The sequence below is a fragment of the Uranotaenia lowii genome, unplaced genomic scaffold, assembly GCF_029784155.1.
Source record: "Uranotaenia lowii strain MFRU-FL unplaced genomic scaffold, ASM2978415v1 HiC_scaffold_589, whole genome shotgun sequence".
Classification (NCBI taxonomy): Eukaryota; Metazoa; Arthropoda; class Insecta; order Diptera; family Culicidae; genus Uranotaenia; species Uranotaenia lowii.
The window spans coordinates 7276-20255 of record NW_026598521.1 but is presented as its reverse complement, the minus strand read 5'-3'; the positions used below and the strand labels follow the sequence as shown (position 1 = coordinate 20255).

Below are 12980 nucleotides of genomic sequence, written 5' to 3'. Positions count from 1 at the left end.
TACACCCAATCAAAGAGCAGAGAACGCTTCGCCAGGGTGAGAGCAAGAGAAAAAAGTCATCACATTAAGTGTAGGGGAGCACTGAGCAGCGCTAAAGCAACTCAGTAGGCTTGGTTCTTTCCCAACAAAGAAAAGTAAGAAGAAGAAGCAATATCGTTTCGTGCTGTTTGTTTGCCTACTGTGGTAGGAAGAGGAGAAAAAAAATACACTTGAGTTGTGTGTTTCGGGATTTCTCCTGCTCACACAGTAGTGTTGCTATTGGGGCACCGGTTTTGCTCGGCACTTGACTTCGGCTGTACTCGGAAACGAGTGTAGAGCATTTCGGAATGAAGTGTGGTGCTCTACAAATCGTAGAAGATAACGGTGCGATTTACACAGCGCACTGTCGGATTTGAGTAGTGCGGACCAACCATGTTGACGTTGTTATGCAATAGATTGCTTTGAAAATTTGCACACGGAAGTTTTGAGGGAAGGGCAATGAATTTCAGATATCAAAGACTGTATTGTAAAATTGATTTTCACACAATCTGTTCATGACATATTCCAAGTTGAAAGCGAAACGGAGTTCGTATTTTAAATAAATTTCCACAATCGAATAAACAATATAAAATCTAAAATCCGATTTCAAAAAGAGAGCTCAGGTTAGCACAAGGTACCATAAAAAATTGTTATTTTTTTACCTGAAAATCATAAAAATCTTTAGAAAAATATCATTCTATACTACTAGAATTGGGGCAAAAATGTTTAACGACAATCACGTTGTCAACTAACCTAAAAGCCCAGACTCATTCAGCGGTAAGCGATAAAGTTTAAGGATTTTTTTGGTAAATCTTTTGTAAAATTGGTAGTATCTATTACAGTAAAAACTGTCTAGAAATACATTATTCAAAGTGCCTTACATTGATTTTTAAAGATTTTTTCTGGATGAAGTCATTTCCGAAATATGCTGGATTCAAATCGTGGTGTCACAACTCGCCGTTTTCCTTGTTGTTTCTATAAATTTCTCAATCAAAAAGATTGTTATGATGGAAAGTGAAAAGCGACGATTTTTTTTTAAAATGTGATTTAGTGTTTTTGATGGCATGTTGATTTGAATTGGTTCTCTATAAATTTTATAGTAGCTGCTCCTATTAATTCAAAGACAAAGACAAGATGAAGAAAAATTAACCAACACCTATTGGTTGAGTAAAACACACCTGAGTTATATGGTTTCGGATGGCTGGGGCTGTGATGAATTTTTAATGTAATATTTCTTACGTAAGATTTTTGGAAACCCCCCCCCCTACCCCCCTGGTAAGAGATCGTAAGCAAATGTAAAAGCCCCCCACCCCCCCTATGTGCTTACGTAATTGGTGAACAGCCCCTAAATCAGGGAATGGGAAAACGGCATTCCGGGTGTCCACGATGAAGTTGCCACACACAAAATTGATTCGCAAAATTCGAGTTTTCATCCGATTGCCATCAAATTTTCAAGGATTAAAAAATAACTTTTAAACTTCATTTTACCATTCTATTTACTCGTATTTTATTTACAGTCCATACGCAAATGCCCGCAACTTGGCCTTAACCCCGGCCATAAGATTCTGCACAACCTGTGAATCAACCGATTTTTGCCAGTAAACCCATACTTACTTCAGTTCTTCGACTGTCTTCAATACCTTAGGTCGTTTAGGAATGTGCTGCTTCATAATCGCCCAGTACTTCTCGGGGGCGGAGCTCCGGAGTATTGGGAGGGTTGAACATTTTCAGCACAAAACTGACCTTATTGTCCCCATACTACTTCAGCACGTCCTTGGAGTAGTGCCATGAGGCCAAATCCGGCCAAATGATTGTTGGGACTTTGGAGAGGAAGTAGCTGCTTTTGGAGACAATCTTTCATGTACACCTGTCCGTTCATTGTGTCCTGCATGGGTCACGAAAGATGCACTCCGCTTCCCGCACGTGCTGATGGCTTGCCAAACCAGGAATTGAATCACTAATTTGGACATCTTCTGAGTGTGGACATGCTCCGGAACGCTGAACTTATCCTTGGCCGTAAAAAACAGGTTGCCGGAGATCTGTTTGAAGTCGGCCTTCACATATATTTCGTCGTCCATGATGCATCATTCAACTTTCGTCAGCATGCTGAGGTACAACTTCCTTGCACGGGTTTTCTCGGACTTGTTCTGCTTCTCGTCGCGATTAGGGGCCTTTCGTAGCTTGAACGTTCGAAGCCCGGCCATAGTTTTGGCCTTCTGGACAAAACTTCGGCTTAGGTGCAGCTGCTTAGCCACATCCCGAACGGAGGCGTTTGGGTTCCGGTTGAAGGCCCCATCTAGGCTGTTGTGATTTTTGGTGTTGTACGGAATACTTTTTCCTTCACTTCTGGGCTTCCGATCGGTGGTCAATCATTCCTCGAACCGCTTAATCACTCGCGACACCGTCGAATTCTCGATTCCAAACGTTTTAGCGATGGAACGATGCGAGAGATCCTTGTTCTCGTGATGAATGCGCAAGATTTTATCACGAACGAGCTGTTCTTTCGACTCCATTTCCGCGAGTTTTGATCACAGGACTTGCATGATGTAAACAATGCACTATGAACTAAATCCACCCAAATTTTCATTAAATTCTACCCAAAACGGTTAAAACATTAGAGCAATTAAATAGTGTGGCGGTTTCATCGTGGACACCCTTTACTATTTTGCTAGCTAAATGCAAAAAAGGTAAAATTTAACGGTAAAGCTGGGTGGAAAAAACACCTTTGCTTTTCTGTAAATTTTACCATTTTTTTTTGTGTAGGTATTTCAGTTCTAGGACAAGTAGGTTCAAAGTTAGAAATTTTGATCATCTTTGTCAATTTTTCAATAACTACGAAACCTATGTTGAAAATTCTCATTGAAACTTGCAGATTAGTTAATTAACTACAAATTGATCTCCTGAAATGTATAAAACTCCCGCCCGTTGCTACCCAAAACCAACTACAGATGGGTTGAACACTTGAGGTTGCAATGTGGCTTCTTCGTCACTTACTACACACAACAAGCTGTTGCTGGGCAAAGAATTTCAATGGCAGTTAGAATTAGATAAGTTAATAAATTTTTCCAAAATTTGAATGATTCACGTGACTTGCCTTTTGAATAAATTGTGTTATATACTTTTCCTAACAATCATTTTTTTTTGTCTTTCTCAGGTCGTCCGGGAACAGATTACCCGATCCTGGCCGCCGTCCCGTATACCAACTTCTACTGTGACGAGCAACCCTATCCGGGCTTCTTCGCCGACATGGAAACCCGATGCCAAGGTTTTGGATCTGCGAACAATCCACACTTCAATACTTAGAAATATTTCCCATTTTCAGGTTGGCACTACTGCGACATCGACGGACGGCAGGCAACCTTCCTGTGCCCCAACGGGACCCAGTTTTCGCAGGCCGTGTTCGTGTGCGACTGGTGGTTCAACGTACGGTGCGACCTATCGCCCCGGTTATACGCCATCAACGCCCGGCTCTATCAGCGCCCCAAGGTCAATCCTACCCGGAAGCATCGCGTCATCACCAAACAGCTGGTCGAAGACATCTTCAACAAATAAAAAGTTCCTTTCGTGTTTCGTGCCTGAAATATTCGGTGAGGATGAGAGAAGATTGCTGCCTGCCGAGTGCCGGATGTGGTTGAGAGTGTGATGTGTCGTGTTTGAGGGAGCTGTTGGTAGTTGGTAGAGTATTGTTACATTTTAGTCGCTTCCGTTTAGGGGTAACGTAATTGAAACGACGAACCTTTCGGAAAGTGGGAAAAGTCCACATGTGCGAGCGATGAAGCATTCGAAACGACCCTTTTCTTTAAATTAAATAATTTTAATCCCGTCGGAATAGTAAAAACGAAAAATCAAGAACCTGGATCCTGGTTTTGGTCCGGGGATGGCAGTCTGGTGTATTTATGCAAGAGTCCTACTGACTTTTGAATCCTACAGCAATGGGAGTGCATCGCGTAGAGAAATGTTTCCACTCTCTGTCCTAACTTCAGAGTTATAATGTCAATTCTTCCGAGATAGTCCAAAATGATAAAACGGCAAACAGTATTGTGCAGATATGTATTTGTAGGTGACAAAAGTTTAGACAGAATTCAGATATAAAATCACAAAGTAAATATTATACACAATATCAAAGTAAAAATCTTAACATACAGTGAAAACATTATTTAATTACATAAGGGTGTCAAAAAATGTTTGCAAAAATATCGTCCTGATTCAAAATCTTTTGATAGCATTTGTCTATTACCACTTGTTTTGATGATATTGTGTATGAAAGTTTAAAAATTATTCAATTTTGAGTGAATTCAACCATGATGAACCAACTGCCGAAAACAAAAATTTTCAAAATGCACGAATCAAAAAAAAAATAATAAAACGATTTATGTTTGTAACTATGTTTATGATTCTTTAATTTGAAGTACTCATTCATAGTTTTCGTATTAAATTGTAACTTTAGAAAAGTGGTCCTTAACCTAAAGGGTGGCTGAAATTTTTATAATCAAACCTTAAGAAACGAAACATGGAACTTTCTATCAGCGATGGTTAAAATCTTTGAATTTGTTTAAGAGTCTGGTTGATTTGAGCATAAAATAAGTTCTTAGGGTAGCCTTTAATTTCTTAAAAAAAACTTATTCTATACTCAAATCAAACAAGCCAAATCTCTCAAACTCTTTTGCAAATTCCAAGATTCTAATCTTTGATAAAAAAAAAAATAAAAAATTTCATATAAAAAAAAGTAAGCGATAAAAATTTTCGGATCAAATTTGCTTGATGTAAACTTGAACCAAATTATGATTTTAGTTTGAAATTCAAAAAACTATAATATAATTAATGTTAAAAAATACACCGAGAAAATATAGAATTTTGTACAGATTTTTCCGGTGAAGATCAGGTACATTTTTTTAATAGCAAATATTTTTCATAAATAATAAATTCCATAATAATAAGCCTGTGGAGGATTTATTTTAAATAAAATTTGGGATTTTTTTTATGAAGCAAAACTTAGAAAATTAACTCATATTCCACTTTATATTTTTGATTTTCACCTGAATTGTGTGTATAAACTAATTTTGATTAAAAATTTGAAATCTGGAAATTGAATTGACAAGCAAATTTTTAAGTTCATGTTCTCAACAATTTTATGTTGTTTGAAAAACTCATTTACAAGCTAAATCTTTTTCTGAATTTTTTTATCTGCATTCTGAATCTGAATTCTGTTAATTCAAGAATTGAACTTCGAATCTGTTTCCGAATATCTATACGTTTTCTGAAATGTACAAAAATACGATTTCCGAATCTTAAGTCCAGATCAGAATTTTAAGAGCCATGTTTTAGAACCATGTTTTAGAGCCATGTAACCATCATCAAAATATTGAATATGCATATGATTTGAGAATAATATGATTCAAATTTGATATGAAATTCAAAACCAAATTTGAACAAGGATTTCAAAGCAGCTTTTCATTTCTGATTTCTAACCTTCATTAATATTCAGACCTAAATTTCTATGAATAAGTGAGAAATTTTTGAAAAAGTGTAGCAGAATTTTTAACTTGGGATGCGTTTTTGAGGTTTTGGCATAAGTTTTTAGTCTAGAATTTTACTCTTGAATAACTTTACTCTATTATCATAATTTGATTATGAACACAAAATTTTGAGCGAAAAATAGAATAGCTCGCTTCCTTTTTTGGACCCTCATGGGGGGGGTTCGTTCCTACGGCCATGTCTAATGTCGATTTCGAGAAAGATTCATCTCGAACGGCATTAAGAAATAAGCTTTTGATTCGTCAAAAATCACCATAACAGTTCAACAATTAACCATAAACCAAAAAAAACATGAACAGCCGCGATCTACATTTTAGAATGAATTTTAAGATACTGGCAATGGTTTCTGAATGTTTTTTTTTTTTTTTCAAAACAATGATAAAATCGAAACGAAAAAAAAGTGATCAAATCGAGCGTGAGTTTGACGAGTAAATATTGAAAAAATCGAACAGTGATCAAATTGAAAAACTACTTTACTCTGTTGTGGTATGAGCCTACTTGGTTGAATGATTCAACTGAATCAAAGCAATCGAAAGATTCCTTTTAATTCACCGTGGTTGAATTAAAAGGAATCTTCCGATTGCTTTGATTTAGTTGAAAAACTACTGTATTTAAGATTTGTTAAAGTTTAAAATTTCACCAAAATCCCCGTATTTTACAGAACGTAAAAAAAAAGAATGCAATATCACATGAATGACAAAAATGATAAAAATTATACGTCAATTTTATCTTTGTAATTTTTGCGATTGAAGCATTTTTATCATTTTTGACGATTTTGTGACACTATTGACCAGGGGTGTCCTGATTTTTCAGAATTTGTCATGATTTTTCAGAATTTGTCCTGATTTTTGAGAGGCCGTCCTGATTTTTCAAAATCGCTTGAATTGTCCTGATTTTTGAAAAATTACCTATAAAATGTCCCGATTCGTCCTGATTTTTAAAAATATCTAAACTATTACTAAATTTATTGCTTTATGGTGAGAAAATCAAACAAATCTTTTATAAAATAGTTAAACCAGTTAAAACGATGTTAATGTTTAGTTCAAATGATATTTTAATAGTGTTATTCGATATTAACTTCAGGCCATCCAAGGTTCCTCTCGCTTTAGTTGCTTAGTTTAAGGCGTCTTCAGCCCCTGTATTTCGCCTTTAGTTATGCAATCTAAGCAGAGCTGCATGGTATTTTCATCAATTAAGTAATGTCCTGAAAAATCCTGATTTTTTTCATCGCGGTGCCCTGATTTTTGTAAAAACCACCTAATAGCAGGGTTGCCAGGTGGTTTTTACAAAAATCAGGGCACCAAGGTGTGTATATATAGGAGATGTTACCATTTATCAAATTCCCGATTCAGCCATTTTGGCTATTTAGTCTATGCAACTGCGGAACTCATGGAGTTTGTTTACCAACAAACCACAGAAAAGCTGAGCAAATAATCTTATGTTTGTAAACAAACTCATTGAAAACCCCGCTCACTCCTCGCCTACCTTCTGTCAAAGTCGGAGAACCTCGTGTTTCAAAAAACCATGCTATTGACAAAATGACATTTTTGACATTTGAGACATTTCTGAAGTTTGTGACATTCTGATTGATATATATTTATCATATTTTTGTAAAGTTTCGCAGCGCTTATGCCTAATTTCACCAGCAGAACCGGTATGAAATTGCCTGGAGAAGTTAAATTTATTACGGAAATCTTGCGTTAATATACTTAAAATCTAGTGCAATGTTGAATTTAAGTCTTAGAAAATCTGAAAAATTGGAAATTGGTGAAACGTTCGAAAAACAGCTAACTTTTAAAATTCGTCTGAAATTTTGTGTTTCGTGTTTGGCAATCTAAGACGCGAAAATGTGCCGAATTACTTCAACTTCCTTTTTTCAATATTTATTTGGTGTGACTTAAACAATTTTGAAGGTTCATCGATTGATTTACACCACTTTTTTCATTTCAGGTCAGGATATTAATAAGTTTTAAAAAAACATCTTTGTAGGCAACGTATAGCTTCTAAATTAAGGTTGCCAGATTGCCCAATTTTATTCGAGTTTGCCCGGATATTCAATATAAAATTTTGGAAACGTTTGATCCGGCCCAGTGGCCCGGATTTCATTAAAAAAAGTCCGGTTTGCCGGATTTATTCTCATTCTTATTCTCAAATCAAACTTAAAAACAAGTGTGTTGTAAAATGTTTTTATTGTTGTGTCCAAAACTTTTGTTTTGTGCAAGGTTCATAAAAATAATTATGACAGGTTTTTTGAAAGCCTTAAAATATGATTTGAAATCTGCTGATGAATTTTGATGAAAAGAAAATTGAAGTTTTTTATCTTGACCAAATCTGCCGGGTTATTGCCCAGCTTTGGTCAACAATTTTTAAAATAAAATGCCCGGATTTCGCGAGAATTTTGAATAAATGATGGGTCTTATAACCTGGCTCACTGATTTTTATAGGTCCAGAAGAGAATTTTAAGATTGCATCCGATGTAGGAACAAACGGAAAGGACCAAAAGTCTAAATGTCATTGTTAGACGCCTAATTTTCCTTTTTTTGTTTTTAACTGTTTTTGAAGCATCAGAATAGAGATCAAGATTTTATTTATCACTAACCGTAAATGCAAAAAAAAAAGCAAAAACTAAAATCAAACAAAAAGGTGTATATATTTTTGAATCAATCGAACACAAATACAGCAAAATTAAAGTTTATTATTTACAAAAAAGTAGTTTTTAGACAGCCTCTGTGTTGTCAGCACACAACGTAACTCTCATCAAATTTGACATTCTAAACACTCGCAACACTATTTTGCCCTGTTTGAAAATTAATCTGTTGAAATTTTCTAAATCTGGTTAGAACTAATCAACCATTTTGAAAAATGTTTACAGCTCTGCGCCTTAAAACATAAAAATATGGGAAAAATCACCTCAATTCTTTCATATTTATTTGAATCGGAAACCAAAATTTTAATGTATCTGAAAAGTAAATTTTATGTATTGTATATCTCATAAGATTCCAGATTGCCTGGTTTACCAGGGGCTTGTCCAGATTTTCAAAGAAAAAATTGGAAGATGCCAAAAACTAAGGTTGACCAGATATCGAGGAAAATGGCCCGGTCTTTTTCCAGAATTATTCACAATTTTTACGAAATTCCAAATTTTCATCTTGGTTTAGCGAACTAAATTCGCATGCAATTTTTTGAAATTGTGAGATAAGTTTTGAACGCCGCTGATGTGCCTATGTAAAAATCATTTTCGTGTGTCTTTTTTTAGTTTTTCTCTTGCCTTTTTATGGAAAATATCTAAGTTTTGGCTAGATTTACCCAGATATTGCCTGGTTTTGAGTTTAAAATTTTAAAATCCAATGCCCGGATTCGTCGGCCTGGATACGTTCAGAAAAATTCTGGAAAACCTTCTCATTAAATAACGGGTTAAAAAGGTGAAGAGATACATGAAATTCAAATACAAAATTCCAAAACCAAGAATTAAGTTTAACAAATTAAATTCGGACAGCTTTTCAAACTCGAATCAGCATTGAAAAATAAAGACATTTTCACGAGGGTTATTACGAGGTTAATCCCTCTAAAAATAAACGATACAAAAAAAACTGAATTTTTCAATTCTGAAAATCTATTTGAAAACTAAATCACATGCTAAATACTTAGTTGACTTAGTAACTTAGTTGACCTTTATACCCCAAGGCAGTTTTTTTTATAAATAAATTATCTGTATTGAAAAAAGAAATGCAAACCTTTAAGTCTTAGAACCAAACCACAAGGACCTAAGTTTTGAACGAAGTTTCAGTAACGGTAATATTTTTCTCAATTTCGATTAAGAGTATATCACCGTACCGTATTTTTATTAATTTTATTTTTGAAACTTTTAAAGTGTCCTTAAACTGATTTGTCAGTTAAAATGAAATGTTTCTTTATAATTTATCACGAATTTCCTATGAAAGCTACAAAATCACATTATTACAAAGTTATACAAGCAGCGGCAGGTTTAGCAAGCCTTGATGAGTAATATGTATTGAATTTCATTTTTCATTCAGTTGGACGTACAATACTGAAGAATCACATGTGACCTAAAATGAGATTTTTTAATTTTCCAGCTGCATAAAATTCTGAAGACACGTTCGATTTATGCCATGAATTTTGAAAAGTCTATCAGTTGTTAGGAGCATAATTTTTGAAGATTGAAATTATCGACTACATAAATTTTAGTTGAATTTCACCTCATACTTCTGGATTTTGGAAAGGATAAGCTTAATCCGGGGAATGATTTAAAAAAAGCTTGATAATTGTAAGAAAATTTATTTCCCTTTACTTTCTCATTTTAATAGCTTTTCTTTGCCGAAAAAGTTATAATTAATCTGCTTTCGTAAATATGTTCAAAATTTCACTTTAACATAATGCAAAGTATTCATTTAAGGTTAATGTGGATTTTAAACTTTTTTGACTCTATATTTGCCAACGTATCAAATTTTAAAAAAGATGACAAACCAGATGAAAATTTATGTACTTAATGGTAATCAGAAACAGATAGAAAAGAACAATCCAAGAGTTTGAAAAAAACTCTAATGGGGTTAAAATTATATTCTTAAACGTAATGTTCATTGATCATTCTTATATTTTGATTTTTTTTATTTAAAACAGATAGATACAATTAATCTATAATGTGGCCCTTTCAAACTCTGAAATTTCGAAAATTTGAAGTTTTTGGCTCTTCTGACTCAAAAGGTTGCCGACCACTGCCCTAGCCTATAGGCTATAGTCCAACCGAAATTTATTTATAAAAGAAATTTTGAACAGGTTTGATTTTTGGCATGGCCATTAGACTGAGTCGATTAAGGGTCATTTTCGAATTTCTCAAACCCTCGGGTCAAAAAACCTTCGTTTTGGTTCAAAACACATCCATGATTTTTTGCAGAATTTTTAAGTAACGTTTACATGAGTAAATTTGAACTGTTATGTTTTTATGGGAAAATTGAATATTTTGTACTGAAAAATCAATATCGTTTTTGTTTCATCTATTGAACCGAGCCTTCTGATGGTTCTTGTGCCAATTTATAAGTTCTCCAAAGGAAATTTCCCGCTGAACAACTCGAAGACAAAGACCGTAACTTTGTATCTTATTAGATAAAAAAAGTTATTAGTTGTTTAATAGGGGTATGTCTTTTAGCATTGAAAAACTATAAACTCCATTGACGTCACTGCTGGGTGCTTAGCGAGATATTGCATGACTACTTTGCATGAAACCTTCGCGAGGCACCAGCAGTGATAAATTGAATTTATAGTCAATCAATGCTAAAAGACATACCCCTTTTAAACAACTAATAGATTTTTTGTCTTATAAGATACGAAGTTACGATCTTGGACAAAGTTGTTCAGCGAAAAATTTCCTTGGAAAAATTTATCTATTTGCACCAAAACCATCAGCAGGCTCGGTTCCACAGATGAAACAAAAATGGTATTGATTTTTTAGTACAAAATATTCAATTTTCCTATACAAACATAAAAGTTTAAATTAACTCATCAAAGCGTTACTTAAAAATTCTGCAAAAAATCATGGCTGAGTTTTGAACCCAAACGAAGCCCCAGGGTTTGAGAAATTCAAAAACGACCCCAAATCGACTTAGACTAATGGTCATATTTTTGCTGCCACCCTAATGAAAATACTTCGACTAAATTTGATTTTAAGTGTAATATTCTTATTATGTGAAAGCTGTTCTTTGTATTTCTAATCTATAGCGTAATGTTGTTATATCCTCCTGCACAATACTGTTTAAACGTTTCCACATACCGAGGAATCCCATTTAGAATTGTTTTTTATTTCCCCTCACTAGTTTCGTCGGACTGTTTAAAGCAAACCGTCATTGTCATTTTCCATCAGAAAGAAAACCCACAAAGCTGGTGTGGAGAAAACTTAGATTAAAATATTAATTAACTTAAAGCAAATACGAGAGCAGCAAAATGTATGTTGCCTAACCATCAAACAATTTGAACGAAACTTGTACAGATCCAAAATAGGCAAACTTCCATTCAGAATTTATTATTTTAAACATCCAATTACAAATGGCAAGTGAGATTTAAGAACTTCGAACATTGTATAGTTTTCACATGTACATACAATAACATTACAGCCCTTTTCATACAATATTAGCAATAGATAGAGCAGTCTCATTATTGTTGTCCATAACTTATAATCAATAACAATTGCTTTGTACCTTTACAGAAGATATATGTATCAAATGAATACTCAACAAAATGTGAGAAATGTTGATTGACACACTAATCAGCGACAGATAAGTAGAAAATCAACTAATTTATAGCCTAACCACGTGACTTCAACTACATATTTGTACTTCGATTAGACAGTTATAAACAGACAGACACTGTGTGAGAGTGAGACGTGTTTAGAACCTACTTCTTGTGACTCAACGAAACGGTTTAGCTAGGCATATTCTTAATTAAATGTATGTTATTATAGAAAAAAAAAACAATTATGTTCAATGTAAACAGTGGATAGAAATAAAGAAAAAACAACTTAGTGTTAATTCACTGTCGTACATTTCTTTGTCCGAAATTCCGTGGTGCCTGAATGAATTGGATTGAATTCAACTCTTCTGCGCAAAATAAAATTATCAATCAAAAACAGTTTAAAAGTAAAATTTACATAGTAATTTAAAACTGAAAACACTGGGGACCTCGCAGAAATCGGCAAAAAACATCAAGTGGGCTCGTCCGGGATTTGAACCCGGGACCTCTCGCACCCTAAGCGAAAATCATACCCCTAGACCAACGAGCCCGTTGACATTTGTGGTGAAAATAGTCATACTACAGCAAAGCGTTAGACTTGGAAAACGTTTTATTACGAGAATGACCCACACAGACCGCTCTTAGGAAAGCGTTTGTTTTTTGAATTTACTGCTGCCAAGTGTTAAGCGTTTGTCTGACACTCTCGGTTTGTTAGTATAACTGTAGGCGCAGTACTTGGGCCACGACCAGAGCATTGGTCAGACTTTCAAAATGAATAACTTTTTGTTGGTGAAATTAACAAACATATTTGTAAATTTTTAATATTCTTTTCACGAACTTAAACACTTACTAACAAAAAAATTTGAAACTTTTCTTCAAATTAAGAAAAGTTTTAAAACGGTATTTATTTTACACATCCCAAAACATCGATACCCATTTGTAGGTATAAAAAATACAACTCTTTTAGAAATCTTTATAAATTGATAACTGAAAAGCTTTTGTCCTGTACTATAGATATTTAGCTTAACGTATTTCTTAGCTATTTCTCACGAGCTTGACTCTGTTGATTGGGAAGCTGAGCTTGATCGATCCGATCCCAACGCAGCCGCAGAAAAATTTACTCACATCATAAATCACATTATCGATCTACATGTGCCGAAACGTCTTGCAGCTGAAAATACTCGAGC

The 12980-nt window shown here is 34.4% G+C and overlaps 1 protein-coding gene and 1 non-coding gene across 2 annotated transcripts; one reads left to right on the top strand and one right to left on the bottom strand.

Annotated features, from left to right (window-relative positions):
- Positions 1–3165: 3165 nt before the first annotated feature.
- On the top strand, positions 3166–12092 carry LOC129760366 (uncharacterized; the record flags this gene model as incomplete). The annotated part of the gene is made up of 2 exons (XM_055758012.1): positions 3166–3283; positions 3341–12092. Coding segments are annotated over 2 exons (348 nt in total), but the record flags the coding sequence as incomplete, so codon positions are not given.
- Positions 12093–12271: 179 nt separating this feature from the next.
- On the bottom strand, positions 12272–12343 carry Trnap-agg (transfer RNA proline (anticodon AGG)). Its single transcript has one exon. It is a non-coding gene; the product is annotated as a tRNA-Pro (tRNA).
- Positions 12344–12980: the final 637 nt, after the last annotated feature.